The sequence below is a fragment of the Gymnogyps californianus genome, chromosome 4, assembly GCF_018139145.2.
Source record: "Gymnogyps californianus isolate 813 chromosome 4, ASM1813914v2, whole genome shotgun sequence".
NCBI classification, from domain to species: Eukaryota; Metazoa; Chordata; class Aves; order Accipitriformes; family Cathartidae; genus Gymnogyps; species Gymnogyps californianus.
In genome coordinates, this window is record NC_059474.1 from 60,801,500 (window position 1) to 60,821,017 (window position 19,518).

General features: G+C 41.3%; 1 protein-coding gene across 1 annotated transcript in view; it reads left to right on the top strand.

Moving 5' to 3' along the window:
* The window catches only part of LOC127016002 (transmembrane protease serine 11A-like), a 43,201-nt gene extending 24,963 nt beyond the window's left edge, over positions 1-18,238 (top strand). Inside the window, exons 5-10 of the mRNA XM_050896292.1 lie at positions 1,717-1,880; positions 11,138-11,176; positions 14,345-14,540; positions 15,361-15,620; positions 16,404-16,546; positions 18,077-18,238. Of these exons, the coding sequence (XP_050752249.1) occupies positions 1,717-1,880; positions 11,138-11,176; positions 14,345-14,540; positions 15,361-15,620; positions 16,404-16,546; positions 18,077-18,238 (964 nt within the window). The remainder of the gene's footprint in view (positions 1-1,716; positions 1,881-11,137; positions 11,177-14,344; positions 14,541-15,360; positions 15,621-16,403; positions 16,547-18,076) is intronic.
* Positions 18,239-19,518: the final 1,280 nt, after the last annotated feature.

The window sequence follows — 19,518 nt, forward strand, 5'->3', positions numbered from 1 at the left end:
GCCATTGTTGTGAATTTGCTTGGAAAGTACTGTGCATATTTTTTTGGCTCACTATAAAAAATGCATTAGTAATAATGCCCACTGCTCACTGAGAAAGACAAACCAAATCTTGACTAGGTGTCTTTGGCTCTGGACCTTTGCTATATAGTGAGTGATTCAAGGCGGGCTGTACTTACCTGAGGGTTTCGAGAGGTGTGGTGTGCTTGCAAGAGCTGATACAGTAATTCCAGTGTGGCACAGCACAGGAAGAGGAGTGGGGGGAGAGGTGAGGGAACACCTCAGAAATGCAGAGCAACACCCACAGTTGGATCAGATAATATCTGGAAAATAAACGGAGTGGCAATCACACTGAAGTTGGCACAAAGGGAAAAAACAGCCTGTTGGAAAGTTCACGTATAGCTACTCAGCCTCAATTATGAGATCCTTGAGGCAAGGAACGTGTCTTTCTGCTCAGCTATGAAACACTCAGCATGCCTTGGTGTGCTCATAACACACGGCCTTTTATTTGCCCTTCACTGATGATAGCAGGAATGTCTGTTTCGTTTTGGTGCATGTTCCTTTTGAAGATCATAGCCTGATTGCATGACTTCTGTATAAGCTACTTGCATTCTATTTTTAATTTTCTTATTTTTCCTTTATATAATTACAAATTTCCAAGATAGTGAGATATAACTGGAAGATCGTCTCTTTTCCTTTCCTATCTGAATGATGCTTAAGACAGAGCAACCTGCTTTTAGCTTGCCCCCTGTATGAAGTAACTGTGATTCCACCTGTTGTGGGTTGTGTCATTGCTTCTTGGCCCAGGTAGGAGGAGGCACAGGAGAGAAGGTTCTTGGTGCAAGCTCTTATCTTCCCTGTGCAATGACCAAGCATAAGCCATCTGCAAGCACAGAGCAAGATTTACTATGCGGATTAGATACTTTGGTGTTTGTAGTCTAGCATTCAGTCTCTTGCAATATCTGATGCTTTAAGGAAAAATAAATACTACTACTGGGTGAAATCAGTCTGTTAGAAGATTTTTTCTTCCTTTTCTTTCCTCTGATCTTACATCAAAACTGTGGAATTGTGTGTCCCAGTGTGGGTGCCGCTTGTACTTTTCAGTGAGATGTTAAAGGCCCATTTTGTGGTCCGTCTCTCAGACTGTGATAAGTAGATTGTGGATATGCTGCTGAATTTCATTTATTGTTGCATAGCGTGAGCTTATTAGTCACATTATCCACTTATCCTAAGCGGCTGCAGTGGTGGAATTGGGTTGTATGGTCTCTCCCCTTTCAAGTACCTTTTTGGTGATGACTGGAAATTTTTATTCTGTGTATGTACAGGGCCCTGGAAAGGTCTGTCTAGATACCATTAACCATCTACCTGATGTTTCTGAAGTGCTGTGTATCCAGCTTTTCATTGCAGTCAAATCAGTTCATTCCCTTCTGCTCTTGTGTCCCAAGCATGTAGTCAGTGACTGCTTTTTAGACTCCATTGTAATGTTGGTCTGGGCATTTGTTCACAGAAAGCATCATGCCTTCTAACCTAAGATGCGTTTGACCATTCAGCGTTTGCTTGGAGTTCTTTTGGCAGTTCCTTCTCTCAAAAATGTACAAAATGTTCAAAAATTTATCTAATCCTTTATGTTACATTGCCATTGGTAGAGGAGCTAAGACAAAAACTAAGAAATGCAGAAATGGGCTGAAGGTAACCAGACTGTGTTTCGTTGGTTTGTAGCCCAGATGCTGATGGTGTGATGGCAGAGGCTTTGCTCACATTCTGGTTCTCCTCCACGGATTCTAGAGAAGCATTGCGAGAAAGAGTTGAAAGGATCTTACGGAGGGGCCTGAAAAAATACACAGGGCCCCTGCGAATAAATGTCAGATCTTCTACTATCTCAAGTAAGTATATTACATCTCTCTTAAAGGTAGTTCTTGCCCTTTTCTGATTGATGAGACTTGATTTTTCCCTTATGATGGCTGTTACTGAGTCTGAATGACAGCCTTTCCTGCTCATGGTTAGAACAAAATCAGTGGCAATACATAAACCCCACCTAAGTCTTTTAAATGTCTTAAATATGGATAAACAGGAGCAGTTGCTTTGTGGCCTCGCAGTACAGCCTTAGCCTTCCTCCAAACTGCAGTACCAACCTTATGCTACTATCAGGGTAAAGAGTAGGAGCCTCACCACAGTGCTTCAATACACAGCAACACAAACATGCTCCCTAGGTCTTTGCTTCTCTGAAGAGCCTGAAAGTGCAGAAACTATGCTTGGATGACAGTGGGGAAACAGCCAATGCACTGAAAAAATATATTTGGTGGGAGGATCAAAATCCTTGCAAATTCTCCAGGGGAGAGGGAAAGAAAGGTCAAATGATATCAAAGGATATAAAAATTAACAGCAGTATCTTTTTGATTTAGTGAATTACCAAACAGACACTGAAAGTCTGGTTTCCCTCCTTGTCTACACTTTAGATTTTTTTGTGCAGGCTTAGACTCTTGTCTCTGGCTTGGCTTCAGTTATGTATAGTCAGCATTTTTTCTGGGTGTCAGACTTTTCAAGAATGAGTTGGTAGTTGAAAGGAAGGGGCAGATACTTGCTCCATTTGTTTTTGCGGACCTTTCGCTTACTCCTAGCACAAGGGTGACAGTACAGCACATGGGTGGGTACTTGCTGCTTGCTTTTCCATACTAGACTATTTAAACCAGCAGAGATCTGCAGAGGCCAAACGGCTGTGTTGAAAGAACAAGAAGCCTGGGCCAGATTCCATGCTGGATGGATCCAGGCTTCCTCCCACTCAGAAATGACCAGGAGCAACCTCTTGTTCTGCCTCTTGGCGTTTGAACTCGGCACATTGCATTGTGGCAATGCAGTGAACCTCAAATATGAGCTGTCACACACCCATTGTTTCTTGATGGGCCAACCAGTCTTTCCCATTGGAATGGCTCAGGATGATAGGTGACATCCCTTTGGGCAAAGAATCACCATTTCTCTGCAGTGGTGTTTATATGCCAGTAGTTCCTGTTCAGCAAAGTGCACATGTAATTTCTCCCAGATAGAAATAGTGTGTGGGCATCAGAGAGATTCAAAGAGGGGTGGGGGGAGGGGTGGGTGGGTGGGTTGTTTGTTTGTTTTAATGACAGTCAGGTCATGATTTAGTGAATTTTGAAGCTTCAGTTTAATTTGGTGCCTTACATAAAGGATAAAATTGGAAGGAGTACAGAAAAGGACTGTGATCTTCTCATCGAGTTATCTGATTAGCTGCTTTTATTCAGTCTGGTAAATGTGGGAAGTGACTCAAAACTCTGTTTTAGTTGACCTTGAACTGCACCAGGGCTGTTACAGTAATGCACTAGTTGCTAGTTAAAAAAATTAGCTGATATAATTGAATCACAATGTTTTCATTAAATATTTGGTCTCAGTAAAAGATGGCATCTCTGTGTTACTTGGATAAGGTTCTATGATAAACTTCATGTTGCTTTTCTTGGCTCTCCCAGCCTAACCATAAAACACTGACTACATAGGTCTACTACTCACTACAGGACTAGCATTATGCAACTGTTACACGTGACACAAAGGAACATAAACAATACCTTGCCATTTCTAGGAGATGACAATAAAAGGTTCCATTTGGATCTTTCTTTGCTAATATGATTTCAGCAGTGCAAAAAGGCTTAGGCAAGCTCCTGTTGGTGCTGCTGTTTAAGAAAACCAGGTTGCCTCAAGTGAATAGATCAGCACTCCTATGCTTTTAGAGGAGACGCAGGTGTCGATTTATAAAGCTTGTCTTCTTCCTCACACCTGGGAGAAGTGACAATTTTCAACAGATCCTGGCAGTCCAGAGAGGGATCTAGGTTTTGCATTTGCCACTTCTCTCTCCCCTCCTGAAATATTCTGTCCAACATTAGTATTGAAACCAGGGAAGGCTAAGAAGCCCTAGATTTTTTTTTTTTCTATGCTCTGCAGCACCTTTCTAAATTTTGCTTCATTGTAGCTTTGATGGTTTTGCCAACTGGAATCCTTGTTTATGTTGAGGCAATCTCAGAACATTTTCATAATGGCTTGTAAAAAATCATTAACCTGTTCGTTGTAATCACCTTATCAAAAGATTCTAATTTGGGGGCCATAATATATAGCTTAGTTTAGCTAAGCATAGCTAACTAGTCGAACAAATCCAGGTCAGGCACTTATTTACATTGCATGCTAGGAGGGTCTGATAAGGAGAACCTCCTTAAGTCTTCCTCCCTGGATCTAATCATCTTGTTGTTCAACACCATGTCTCAACTTGCACTTCACTCAAAAGTATTTGCTTTGAGGATCAGCTCCAACAAACTCCTGCAGATTGGGTGCAACACTTGGGATCTTCAGCTGCAGTTCAGGGCAGCAATACAAAACTAAGTAGTCTGCCAGACCAGGGGTAGAACTTGCTTTGCCTCTTCATCCCTGAGAACTGGGAATAAAGAGGGGATAAAATCTAACCTGACAATGTTTTATTAGTTCAGTTTTTTTCAAAAAGAAAGAGAAGCTTGACCGTACAGATGTAAAAAATAGCAAGTGTGCAAAACTTAAAGGAAAACAAAACAATATTGTCTCTGTTTTGTATCATCACTAAACAGTAGATGTTCTTTACATACGGCTGCAAAAATACAGTTGTATCGGGATATCTTCTGATGTATTATTACTGAAGTCCCTGCTTTCTTATTTAGCTAGACTTCATAGTCCCCTGGTCAAGGACAGTGGTATCTCCAGACATGCACTATAGCTTTTATAGAAAACAGGAGGTGATAGAGATGTCCGCACTTGCGTACAAACCCCACTGGAAGCCCAAATATTTTTCAGTAGAGAATCAAGCAAACTAAGTCCTATATTCTCTGAACAGCAGTGCAAGGGCCAGCAAAATGAGATATCAAAGTTGAGTGACTTGGAAACACCCATGTTAGGACTTGCTCTTGTACTGGCACTGAAAGAACGTGGTGTTGCAGTTTGTCCTCTGTATAGTTCTGGCACCAAAGAGATCTCCTACGAGGCTCAATTTTTTTCCCCAGGGTTTCTTGGTTGGAAGTAGTCACCTCACAGCCTGGATCCCTATTAAGCAAAGTGTAGAGCAGCTTGCCAGACTATTTCCCTTTGTCAGGTAGGTTGGAAGTCTCCCAAAATGTATTTTTGGGAATGTACTTCTGACGTCAGAAAGAAACTGATTGCAAGATCACTGGCACTATTCAAAGTGAGTAGGAAGTATTCCCACCTGTTGCACAGCCAAGGGTTTTGACTATGAACAATGAGTCATGAATTGGTTTTGATCAACAAGTCAACTGTTACTGCTTCTGTTTATCTGGTGTCTGGGGCTTGCTAAAGCTCCTTATAAAGTACAGAACCTGAGAGGCAGATTCTCACTTCTTTATTGAGTCTTCTGTGGGAGACATGAAGATGACTGTCTGACCTGGGTGACTGAGGAATGTTTCATCTCAAATAATGTATGTAGTAGTCTGATTTTTTTGTACTTTACCAGCCACAACAGCAGCTTGGGGGAGTGGAACAGGACATGCATCTGTACATTGGCAAATACAGTGCAGATCTGACATTCCTCCACTTTGATGCCATTAGTTTGGCACAAGGTGGTACACTTCAGTGTTTGCAACAGTCTAGAGAGGCTGACTGAAATGGGAGGGACTGAAATGTATTTTAAAGTGAGTATTTTGCAAGGACATGCTTATGATGAAGGAATTAAGCAGGAAATCATCCTGGCCTGACTTCTTAGATGACCCAGATAAGTTGATTTAATTAATTTTCTCACTCAATTCTTGTTTTTCCCTTTCTCTGCCTTGCCTGCAGAGGTTGTAAGTGAGTGGACTGCCCCTGCTGTAGTGAGACCTTGATTGCAGCTGGGGCATGAGTGTAGGTCAGGAAGAAAAATAATGCTAACAATTGTATCAGCTTGGATACAGGCTACAGAACTGGTACATAGTTCCTCATGCAGATCAGGCTGCAGGACCCCCAGATGGAGGAGATGTAAGTACGCTGTGAAGTGTGGACCTCTGTGTGTCCTCATGGACAGAATTAAGATGTGGTTGATGGAGGGGAAGTCCTGGATGTGAGGACAGGTCCAGTGGACATAAGTAGGGAGGGAAGGGCTGGGTGACAGGGACAGTTAGAGGTACAAAGCCTTTGTCTTGCCTCTACCAGGTTACTCTCCCCTGTGGAAGAAATCAGAATTGCATCACCTGTATGTAAGCCATGTTTTGCTACTTCTACAAGGGTGCATAACTCTAGGGAGGTAATTACTGTTGAGAGAGCGGTGAGAATATTGGAAGGTTAGTGGGGAGACGTTTTAGGTTGTGTGCACTATGTAACCACACAAGAGCATGAATTTCCTGCTGAGCCCAAAGCTCATGTTTTGCCATCTTTCAGGAAACTCCTGTAATTCCTTTTGGGTACAGTTTTTGGAACGTGACTGAATCTGCTGCTCACTGCTCTCATTCCCATTTCACCCCAGTACCTCGGGCCTTCCTGGTCTTTAATATAATTAAAGAGTATTAGAGTAGAGCTATTATCCCCACCTCTGTCTGCACTGCAGGACAGATGCACTCTGTGACATTCCTCTCACCTGCCCAGGTTGGTGACCTACTGAAACTTGCCAGAGATCCTTTTTTTGCCTGCATGCACTGTTGTTACCCTAAATAACACTGAACTAGGTGAGCACCCTGTTTCTGATGCAGCCGAGAATTTTGTAATTCTCTCTCTTTTCGAGGAAGTTGTTATTAAACTGTGACAAAGGACAGTGGGGAAAATGCTTCCTCTGCTCCCTGGTGCACTTCACAAAGCTGTGCTTCAAATGCATGTCCAAGAATGTGTTATTAGTACTGAAGCACATACTTTTTCTTAATTTTTTTATGTTTACAATCCTCTCCTCCCTTCATACGCCATTTAAGATAATCTCTACCTTGCCTTCTTTGTGTGAAAAAACAACTTAGACAAGCAAGATGTGGGAACTTGATATAATAGAGGATGGAACATGCGGTTTGCCTTTGAAGCTAGGATATGTTATATTATGACATAGAAAATCACAGGTGGAAACCTTTACAGAAAATAAAGTTTCTTGTGGGAATCAACATCTGTGAAAAATGATGTAATTGGGTAAAGCTGTATCAGATTTCTAAAATGGATTTCTCATCTTTCATTTTGCAGCCATCTCTGGCCCTTTCCACACTGAAAATGCCTAATATCCCCTAATAATGCATTTGCTTGCCTTTCTTGAACTACTTCAATATAATGTCTGGTCTGTTTATGTCACTGAGAGTTCTGCCTGTTATTTTCCTTTTAATATAAACACTGATCTCTGTGGCTAAAATGCAATGAGGCAGTAGACACAAGGTTAATTCTTCTGATGCAGTGACACTGATTTAGAGACATGGCAAAGCAAGCACATTTTTCTGTAGGAATCTCTGAATCCCCGAGAGATAAGTGGTCACATTCACTCTGCAGTTAACTATGAACCTGCAAATGTTTAGATGGTTGCCAAATAGATCCACGGGCTTTGGGCACTGAACTCCCTTAGAAATCCTGGCCTTAACTGGCTATTGCATATAAGCAATTACCAAAATAAAGATGCTTTCCTGCTCTTGCTTACTCCCCTTTTCTTTCCATGCTTGCTCAAACACATACATTGAGGAGTAAAAAGTTATTTACTGATAAGTTATTAATCTTAAATAGTAACTGCAAGTCACTTTTCTTATTAGTTGGAAATTAAGACCAATAATTTAAGTGTGTTTTAAGGTTATTCTCTTTACTAAATATGCAAAATAACTGTATTAACAAAATTGCTTGTCCAGTTGGAGAACAGAGCCCTCTTCTGAAAGATGGAATCCCTAAGGCATGTTTCAACAGATGGCTGTGATTTTAATTTAAACATTAGTTTTCCCTTTTAAGTTAGGCAAGCTTTAATTAATTAGCAAGTTCCATTTTACAGGTAGGCAATGCATGTTCAAGTTGAACTTGTTCTTGTTTACAGTGGAAGCCTGAACACTGTTTTCCTAAATGTGGCACAAACAACTATTTTTGCAGCTGTGTGGTTGGGACAAGATATGACACTTTAATTGTTACTAATTGATGCTTTTTCTTGGTAGTGGAAACAACTAGGGCAACTAGCAAATGAGCAGGGCAGCAAAATTGTCTCTTGTGCCTTACAAGTGATTGCTTCAAGGCAGGGCTTGCAACATGTTGGCTGGCACAATGTGAACAGCTATGCTGTTGACCAGGCCAAAATGTGAAGCTAGTAACAAACGAAGGCAAGCCCCTAATGAGGTAAGCCAGTAAGCAACCTGATTTTCAGCAGTATCGTGTAACCCAAAGTAGTCCTTGCTTTTGATGGGATCTACTGTGGGCTCAGCTTATCTGAAAATAGTGTTAGTTAGTTCAGGTTTCCAAACACATACGTGTGCTCTGGGTTTGGGATCTTGGTTTTGAGTCCTGGGTATTGTGCCCCTAATTTCACCTGTCCTGATCTGCACCATGGGTTCCCAGGCCTGCTGCCAGACAGACCTGCTTTAATCTCTCAAAAACTCCCTTTACTTTGAGGTTTTCTCCATTGCTGTGGTGTCTTCTTTAGTACTTGTGTTCCAGCTCCCAGTGGGGGATACATGGTCAGGGCACTGTATCTGGCAGGTCTCTAAAGCAAAGCAGTGCCCCTACCCTAGTGAATACAGCATTGAATTTATTGACAGGTCTCACTGGCCTTTTTTCTCCAGCAGTGGGTGGGAGAGTACATTGGCTGCATAGTCATGATATATTATAAAATATGCTAAAATTCAAAGCCGTACAGACATGCTATGTAAGACTTGCATGTGTGTGTAAGACTTGTTTCTCCAATTACACACAAGTTGGTCCAACTGGAAGCAATGGGTAAAATTTTGCCCACGTGAGGTTTGTACTTTTTTTCTAGGTGCCTCGTAAAAAGGCAAACAGAGATATAGGCAGGTGCCTTGCAGAACAGCTGCGTGACTTACAGCAAAACTCAGTGCAGTGAGAACATGCCAATTGAATTGCTTCCGGCACTGCGCTTAAACAAGCTGGTTGCTCCTTTTGTCTTCTTGATGAGCTTTGCAACATAATGTAAGTGTTAATAATTGACTGCAGGCTTTATAATTAGGCATCATGAGGTAAATGTCTCTCCACCCAGAGAGGAGCTAAAAAAACATTATTATCGATATTGCATTTGAAGGCAAAAGGTGCTCTTTCAGTGTTGATTGCATTTGTTGGTTTCTTACCAGTTTCCAGCTATAAAATATTAGAGTGACCCAAATGATGAGCTAGTTCTGAAGGTTGTATGAATTTCTAGGAAAACATTGGATGCTCATCACAGTTGAAATAAGCAAGTAGGGCCAGATGTTTCAAAGCACTTCTTGCCAGTATAAACATACAGGTGAAGTAGCCAAATCCTTAGCGCAGCTTAGCACCCTTTCCCCCCCCCCCCCCCCCCCTTACTTTGTAACTTACCAAAGAGTAATGTTTATACTACCGCTGAATCCCTCTGCTGGCCTAGCTTTTACTGTCTGGTATTATTACATTTTGATGTAAGGGATCTTCGCAACAACCAACCATATTATCCATGGAAATTCACAGAATACAGCCGACGTTCCTGAAATGCAGAAGTACCTGTACTTTAGGGTTTTCCTCCTTCTTTCATAGGAACTGAGAAAGTACAAGTGAGCATTTTTACTGAAAGGGGACCTCACAAGTTGTTGCTTGCCCACCAATAAAACTTACTTATCTTTATGTGAACAGTTCCTGTTTATAGTGAATAACTGTGTTGCTATATAAATGTCCAATTATAACTCATCTCCCATTCTTACAAAATAAAGCAGCAGCTGCATGCACATATGGCAGCCCTAGCACTGCCTTTGCTCAGTAACATTCCCTGCAGTGAAACTGTACATGCACTGAAGTTCTGTTTGTTTCCTTTTTCTATCATAATCTGCTTAATGTCATATTAAGAAATGAATGAGTACATGTCTAGTAATGGTGGATTGCAAACATGCAATTCACCTTGCATACCAGGAGGAGTGTCAAGCCCACAAGCAAAACACAAGTGATACAAGCACAATAGGTGACAAGTATGAGCCAGAGCCCTTTGCATTCAAAAGAGACTCCTCCTGGCTTGGTGTGGTTTTGGATCAAAACTAGGATATTATTCTGTGTTGCTGCAAAGAGAAAAGAGAAATTAAGTAAGTGGATAAGGACAGGGATCTGCTGAGAAATGCTATTCAGCCGCACAATGTGAACTTGTGGATGCTGTATAAGAATCACCATATAATTTAATATAATATTCAAATTGTATTGAAACTGTGATTTTTTTTTTAATTATTATTATTTTTATTTTAAAAATTTGTTTTGACTGCTGGCAACTAAAATGGTAGCTCTAGTAAAAATAGCATTCTGGAAGAAGGGGCATAGACTTATACCTTGAGCCAATGCTTGTTAGCATTGTCAGCATGAGCATACTCTATTGTCCATAAACATACAACATGCATATTAAAGGAGGGGATGTATTGCTAGAACCTGCTGTGCCATGCAATAAATTGCTATTAACTATCTCTTTTAGTATTAATAGTGTACTGGGCACCCTGTTGCTCAGTAAGACAGGAGGAAGGAGAGTGAGCCACTGCTATTGTAAGCTGGCATTGCTGCAGTGAAGTCAGTGCCTTCTGATCTCGAAGAGGGCACAGAGTGAGTACCAGATCTCCACTGGCCCTCACTGGTGTAAAATGCGGCCAGTGGATTTTTTACAAAAAATGAATTTCTAAACTTTCCACTATAAAAATTTCTCCCCAACAAAATTGTGGATCTTGAGTAATACAGGACTTGGTTTGTCTGTACTCTCCTCCAGAAGCATCAGGGCCCAGCAGGATGGGAGAGACCCTGTGCCCGGTCCTCAGAGGATATTGGCTGTCTGGAGAACAGCAAGCAGAACTGCAGACAGGAGTGTAATAGCCAGCGCAGGAACGTGACCACATATGAGCTACACTGGTTTCTCTAGCAGCCCCCCTCAGCCATACCTCCTGCGGTGCCCTGTACTCAAATAGCTGTCGGGTGGGATGACCATGCAGATGGGAAACCTTGTCTGTGCTGTCCTGGCCTTACCCTGACTGTTTGTTTATTTCAGATATGGAGACGAAAAGAGCAGAAGCCCTCTTCAATGACAGTAAGTGAGGGCTTTTTAAGCCTGGGAAATCTCCAATTGTTTTAATCACCATTAATAGTCTCTGAGCACTTTTCCTGGCCCTTAAAAGCCTTTTCTCATCCTTCTGTCTAATGAATGTGACCTTGTATTTCACACAGATGAGCTGTGTGTTTAGAAATTCTGCTCAGTCACGAGGAAGCCTTTTGTATTAGTGTCTTCTGGGATACTTAGGAAGATGGGCTTGAAAATAGTGGTGATAGGGTAAAAATCCCTTCTAGAAAAAGTCCATACCCACTGTTGAGTTCCCTGGTCATTTTTTGCAGTGAGATGTTCCTTCTGTTAAAAATATCAGCAATTCTGTGAGAAAAGAGCAAACTATGAGAAAAGAGCAAGCACTGAGGGCTCTATAGAAATCCCCAGCGTTGGGCAGAGAGGAGACACGTAGGTCCTGCTGCATAAATGCCTATGGCACGCTTTTGCTTCCAGCAGTGCTGGTGTGGAAGGTGGAGAGTGCATCTTAAATGTAAACCCTGCCATCTAGGAAACAGAGGACTTAAGCCAGTGAGGGCTGAGCACTGTAATGTTCAGGACACTTGTTTATTTACTAGCCTGATCCAGTTGCTGTTGGTACCAGTGAGAGCTTTTACACTGTGTCTGCTTGTGTGTTTGGACACGCAGAGACTAAGCCATGTTTCTACATGAAAGCTAAGACATTTCAGATGACTCCTAGGTGTACACAGTAAAACTGAGTGAGCGAGGAGGACTTCCAGTAAATAAAGGAACTTAATTGCTTGGGCTAGTTGACTGCTTTAATGTCAGGCCAAGCAGCTAGCTGGAAGGTGTACTATAATGTGCTAAAGGTAGGACAGTCCTTATCACGGAATTGAGCGCATTTTATATTTGAGCAGATTATAGTTAGAAGCAATCTCTATTATAAATTGATTAAAACATGTACTTAAATAGAATACTTCATGAAGTCTGTTTGTGCCTGCATAGGGCAGACACCCTGTCCTCTGTCTCCCTGATGTGAAGTATTAGAACTGCATCTTGGAGCAGCAACTGCAGAATCTGTTTCATATATGCTTGTCTTGGATGCTGTTGCATAACAATTCATCTCCACCTTGCTGCTGTTTTCCTATACGCACATTAAGTGATGAGATTTACACACGAACGTGTACCAGCGTGTTGTTCAGTTGGTGCTTTAAGGATGGTAGCCTAGCAGAGACCTCTAACACAGCCTGCGAGTGAGAAGTGCTCCAAAACCTGGTAGGATTGGGCACATGCAGAAGAGTTTGGAATAATGGCTCTCTGTGTGCTCTCAGAAATTGGGAATGTGTCATTTTCTTTAGTGTGCATTGGAAGGAAGGAAGGACCATAAGGAAATGTATAGAAGTTACTTCAGCCTGTGATTATAATGAAAATGTTCTGGATTTTGGAATGGCGATTAGCACAGAATTGTTCCTTATGGAAATAGAAGGCAATATGATTGCTCTTCTCAAGGTATTGCTGTAGGGGTTAAGTTGAGGTAGTTTGTTTTAGAGATGTTTTTAAGCTTTCAGAGAAGGAAGTCAGCTTGTTTGGAGATTTAATAGTCATAAAAAGCCATCTTTGCTTACAAGTTGGGTTTCTTTTAACTCTGGGAAGGTTTGATCAGTTCCTTAGCAGCAGGCTGTCAAGTAATGGAAGATTAAATAACATCATTTTTTGGGTCCATTTTAGGTGCTGGTGTTCTGGGGCACTGATGGAACTGTGAGTTTTTCCCTGTGTTTTGAACATTGGCTGCTCAGGTGGTTGATAGGATTGTGCAGTTTTAGGGCCAGTAATTGAGGATTCCCAATGGCTTTCAGGAGGGAAACATGCTAGTGCAGACAGTCTTATCAATTATGGTATATTCTTCAGTTTTCCTTTCACACAGAAAGTTTTGGGCAAGGAGATTTAGATTTCACTGATTTCCTTCATTGTGGGTTTAAATCTCAGAACAGGGCAGACTCTACACTGAGCACATGAGCTTCTCAATATTGTATGACTTTTTTTTTTCTTTTTCCAAATTTATGAACAGCGTTCAATCTGCTGTGTTATTGCTGCTGCTTTTGACTATGAGATACTGTTAATAACCTTGTGCAGATCCTAGCGGGAAGGGGCAGAGGTTACACTCTTGTGTGGCTCCAGGGTTTCACTTTTGAGGACTTCAAGGGCCCTGGGGCTGGCAGCTCTTCAGTGACGTACTACCAATTTCTGCTTTGTCCCCCTCTGGGTCACTGTCTGCTGGACACAGGCAGTGCGATGGTTTGGATTGTGTTGTCACTATGCAAATAATGCTTAGCTCTGTCTCTTTTTCAATCAATTGGGATAGTCCTGTCTGTCAACTTTCCTAATGTCTAGCTGAAATCGGGGCCTGGATGAAAACTAGTGGGTCTTGGTCCAGGTAAGATGGATTTGATGCTGTTTGGATGGGAGAAGACAGCTGAAGCAGCTCTTTCCATTGAGGAAGTTTCTAAAGCTATGGGGGAGCTTCAGCTGCTCCTGAATACCCTGAGTTTAGTGGCTGAAACCATGGATATTTTCATTTCTCTCTGGGTTTGGAGGATAATACTTTTCGTCATGGATGCACGCTATGCTGGAGGTATCCATGCCTTTGTCATCTCTGGCTTGGATTAGCGTGATGCTCTTTGCCTGAAGTGCCTCTCCAGGTCCACTTGCAGACTGCCATTTGTGCAATGCGCAGTTGCCTGTTACAAGGTGACATCTTGCTGATGTGATCTGCGTGCATGCGTGGTAAAAACCCATGGCTTGGATCATTCCCATCTTAGATTTTTCCCTTGTTCATGTTTTATCCTAATGACAAATTACCTGGGACATTAAAGTTGGCAATCCCTGTATTTGGGAATTGTCCTGGGTGTGTGGTGAAGGTTTTGATTCCTGATTTGGGCTGCTCACGCAGCTAAGCCTGAATGGTTGACCATCGTGCCTTTCCATAATAGTCAGTTGTTCATTCAGGCTTCTAACAGAACGGGTTGTGCATGAGGATCTCTGATTTGGGGGGCTGGTGGACAGTATGTTTTCTTGTTGATGTTAATACTGTTAGAGAACCTAGGTGGTGCGTAATTTTACATATGTTTTCCACAGCCATTGGCAGGCATATTTACTAAACAGAAGAATAGCTAATATACTCTTTCTCCTTTTTGACAGTCTGTGGGTTACGGCAGAATAGATCAGTCAAGTCAATGGCAAAATCATCATCATTGCGAATAGTTGGCGGATTGTCTTCTGCAGAGACTGGGGACTGGCCGTGGCAAGCTAGTCTGCAGTACAATAATATCCATCGCTGTGGTGCAACACTCATCAGCAATACGTGGCTTGTATCTGCAGCTCACTGCTTCAGAGAGTAAGTTCCCATCTTAGAATCTGCAGCAGCATGTGCCCCATGTGTATCAACTTGTGTGGCTTTTTGGCTTTGCAACACACCCCTGACTCTTTCCATGGGAACAATTTTCTGCCTTAGAGGAGAAAAGTCAGTGTTAAACAGAACCATCACTTGAATGTTTCAATGAGAAATTAAAGACTGACTCTTTGGAGCAGAACTGGTAATTGTATGAGTGGAAATCAATAGTCATTTGGCATATTGAGCAAAGAAGTGCAGAAAAGGTAATGTGACTGCAACGGCAGAGTATTTGTTTCCTGTTGCACTAAACATTTCTAAAGGTGCTCCTTCGTGTTACAGCTAGGTTGCTGCCACTGCAGGCTACTACCAGAAGTTATAATCCCACATTCTTACCCCTCCATTCAGCCATGTACTCCCAGCAATTTTTTCTTTCAAGCATGGCACTTGTGAAGCTGCAGGGTATGTAAGATGGAACAGCTGATTGAACAGCTTATTAACGTGCAAAAAGAGTAATGGAGATGAAGAGTTTTCTAGCAGAAGAGCTTTTTGATTTGATTATGCCCTGCGGCCACATAATGGCTAGATCAGGGACAAGGAGCAGGGTAGGAGTATGAGACCATGGTTGAGGAGGGAATGCAGGATTGCCCTCTTCTAGCGGCAGTCTGCAATTACGTGGGACACTGCTATGGAAAGTGATGGATTCCTTAAGAATCTAGTAGGGAGCTAGCTTGAAGGAACTTTACAGTAAAGGTGCTCACCAAGTTTAAAGTCCCGAACACTTATATTTACAGCTAAATACTTACAGCACTCTTACCTTTTTCAGCATGAGTCACCCTCAGAAGTGGACTGCTACTTTTGGAGCTCTTTTGAAGCCACCAAGCTTGAAACGATCAGTCAAGACTATTATTATTCATGAAAAGTACCGCTACCTAGAACATGATTATGACATTGCACTTGTGCAGCTCTCTAAACGAGTTGAGTTTACAAGTAGCATACACCGTGTTTGTCTGCCTGAGCCATCTCAGACTTTTCCGTACAATATTTATGCTGTCATCACAGGCTGGGGAGCACTTACCAATGATGGTGAGTCCTGAGTCTACCAGGTGACCTGTATGTTACATAAACAGTGGCTCTGATCTGCTACTGAATTGATACCACTTCTGTAGCCTTATGTTGTATGGCAGCAAACCTAATGCTTTGTCTATAAGCAATAGGTTTGTTTAATTGTAAGCAGCAGTTTCTTGTTCTAAAATTAGACTGGACAAAGACAGAGCTACAATCCACTGAAGCAGAAAACAGGAAGACTGTTCTCTTTTTCCAGCCTTTCCATTTCATATTGTAAATTCTTAAGACAGATAGTCCAGCCATGCATGTGTTTATATAGCACCTAAAAAATATTCTTTTAGTCCTAGCCAGAAGCTACAGATAACTCTGTGGGCTTTCAGGTAAATGTGCAGAGTGAGCTGCCGATGGTGACTTACCCAAGCTCGCACTCTTATCAGGCCCTGCTAAGAGTAGATTTAGTAATGGAGCCAAGATGTCTTCATTTCATATCATCTGTCCAAATTGCTAGGTAATTTGTGTTCCATGGTATTATATGGAACATGTATAAAATAGATGGTTTTACACTTAAGGTACTATGTACTGTGCAATCATTACTTCTGTCTTAATGGTACAGTTCCTAAGTGAGACTATGAGCATGTACATTTTCCCTAAGGGCCTAACCTAGACAGATCAACAAGCAAAACCTCCACATTAAACCAAGTCAAGCTGGTCCTCCATAAGAGAATATTAAATGCACTTCCTGTATCTTAACTACTGCAAAGCAATTCTGTTGATAAATACCCAAACTATATTTTCCTTCAGGTCCAACTCCAAATGCTCTTCAGGAAGCAACAGTGAAACTTATCGACTCAGACACCTGCAACAGAGAAGAAGTGTATGATGGGGACGTAACACCCAGGATGTTGTGTGCTGGATACTTGGAAGGAGGAGTAGATGCTTGTCAGGTAACTGTAGCTGAAAATTAGAAAGTAAAACTATTTTAATGCTGACTCCAGTACCTGGTTGACTAAATCTTAACTGACAGTGCATTAGTCCTTTAAATAGGCTCCATTCAAACAGGAATTAAGTTGTAAAATGAAATAGCATTTAGTACACATCATTTAGCACATAAAACCCATCCTAAGAGAGCTAAATTAGTATAACATTCAGAATTTAAACCTTTCATAGCATGAAATGAAATTCTTATTCCGTAACTCAGAATAGCTGCCACAAGCCCATTTGCTTCTCATAATTTCTTGTGTGTGAAATCTAACTAATAATTTGCTTGCAAAGTAATATGACAAGACATTGACAGAGATACTAAATGCTGAAATACTAAATATAACCTAAAAATAAATGTCTCAAGTAGCCAAGACTAGACATCTGTACAGCTGGGAAGGAAGAAGTTTAAGAACGTAGCAGTGAAGTTGCCAGCAAAAATGCACTGTCGCTCATTGAAATTAAATTCTGGACTGGATCATCTCATAACAGATCTGTTATGATATGATCTTTGGTAACAGACTTGGATCAGTGGAAGGAAAACTGTCTGAAACAAAGATAACTACGAGGAAGCTAGGTGTAAATGGAACGGTAAGGATACATGCATGGTGCAGGTTTGGAAATGTTGCAAGGAAATGCTTAGGTTCAAAAAAAAATATTTCCATAATGATAACTTTTAAAAAGGTAATTTCTATTTATGTTATTCACAAAGAATGTACTCCTAAGTGCTAGTTCAAAACAGACCCTTTCCAGAATCCCCGTCCTACATATTTATGCCCAAAGCAAAACTCCCTGCAGAGTAAGTCTGGGAGGCTCAGTTCCTCTGTTCCTGTCTGGCTCAGCATTGAAGAGACCTGAATGGAAGGGTGCAACTGCTGTTTATTTCAGTAAAGCATTTTGGTGGAAGATGGGGAATTTGGTCTGTTGTGCGAGGATTGCCTTTCAGTCTGTAAGGTTTCCAGTTTAACTATTATTACCATGTCATGCTATTAACAGTATCTGAATTCAGCCTTTGAAAGTGGCTAACATCTTAAAGAGATATTGTCTAATTAGAAGACCAAGTTCCTGATGAAATCCTTTTTGAAATGTTATTGCTGCGACTAAAAGAATTTGTTGAAAGCATAGTGGTTACTGTGTAAAAAAAAAAAAAAAAGTTCCTATTGGCTTAGATTGCTGTATATATTTGTTTCCCTACTTTGTATGAGGAGGAAAACAAGGCAGGTGGGAAGCAGTTTTTCACAAAACAGAAGAGAAGCTTTTTTTTTTTTTTTACTGTAAAACCACAGAGACAGGTCAGGAGGTTCCATGGCAAACAGGAAAAAGCCACAGACTTCCAACTCAAGTTTCAGAAACAGCCTGGATTCTGCACAAATTGCAGCTATTGAAGTACTGCTTGCTTGCTTCTCTTACTGGACACACCCTCCTGTCTATGGAGAGAATTATATTCTCCCTTCTGATCAACTAAATCTTTTTTTTTTCCCCTCCTCTTTCTCTAGGGGGACTCTGGGGGACCACTGGTTACTCCAGACTCTAGACTGATGTGGTACCTCGTGGGAATAGTGAGCTGGGGAGATGAATGTGCCAAACCAAATAAACCTGGAGTTTATACACGAGTGACTTATTTCCGTGACTGGATTACCTCAAAAACTGGCATCTAATTCCAAAATCAAAAATGGATTTAACTACATAGACTATGTGTAACTCATATTTGTCTGTAATTCTGAAAGGTTATTTTTTTAGTATATATATTCCTATGTAGTTTTGGTTGAAGCAACCTTTGCCTGCAGCAAGCGCTATCTTTGCTGTCAGAGATCCTAACCCCTTGTGAATTTATACTAAACATGTGAGATAGCCTGCCTCATCTTTGAGCCTTGAAACATTCTCACTTATCAGAAATTACAAACTGATGTCATTAAACTAACATTTAAAAGCTACCAATTTACCTGCTTTATAAATACAAACATTTTCCAGGAAAAAAAAAGAAAATTTTCTTCAGCCATGGCCGAGGTCTGAAGCTGAACCTTCTTCCTCCAGTGAAGCAAATGCTGTCACAACTGTGTTTCTAGCAAAGTGAACCCTTGATTATTATTCTTGTTAGAGACTATCATCTGCACAGACTGCAGCCAAGACCCTGGATGCTCACCCTGCTCGGTGGCCTTGATAGCTAACAGTGGATCAGTCAGGACTGAGAGTAGGTCCTAGCTAAGGAAAAGGAGGATTTCTGTGCTTGCAGTAAGTTGGAAGGAAAAAGAGAAAAGCTTGATGTTCTTCCGAAGCTCATTTTTTAACAGGAAATTTTTTGTGGATTCTGTGAAGTTCAAGTTACTTGATAGTGCTATTGTGGAAGTGCTTTACCACAATACTGTGCTGCTACCTCTGTACCAGTTGCCTTCTAGATCTACCCTGCTTCAACTCACAATATGCTTAAGATACAGAAACACAAGCTCTACCCAAATTTGTTTGTAATAAGTGTGTCTCCACGAACAACCTCCCTGGAAGGAAACCCAGCATTTAAATTTGTGCTAAAGGAAAAAATATTCACCACAAATAAACTAGGAACTACATTTTTCTTTCAAGAAATAGCATGCTTTTCCAAGGGCATGCCAGCCAGTGGAAACCATCTCACTGCAAAGAAAGCAATTAGGGATACTGTCTTGCTTCACTGATGGATTCATCTCTGCCATGAATGAATACGATTCTGTCTTATGAGGCTGAAGAGTAATTTCATATTAAAGAACAGTCCCGATAAGAACTTCAAAGTAAATGCAATCCTTATACACCGATTAAGCACTTTTCCTACCTCTGTGCATGACATCTCATGGATTGCTGCTGGAAGGGGGTCCAGTGACGTGACTATTACTGTCTCCTAGAGCCCAGGCCTTCAATATGAGGATCCAAAAATGTCACTTTAGTACTGTCTCTGGCAGTCTTTGAACGG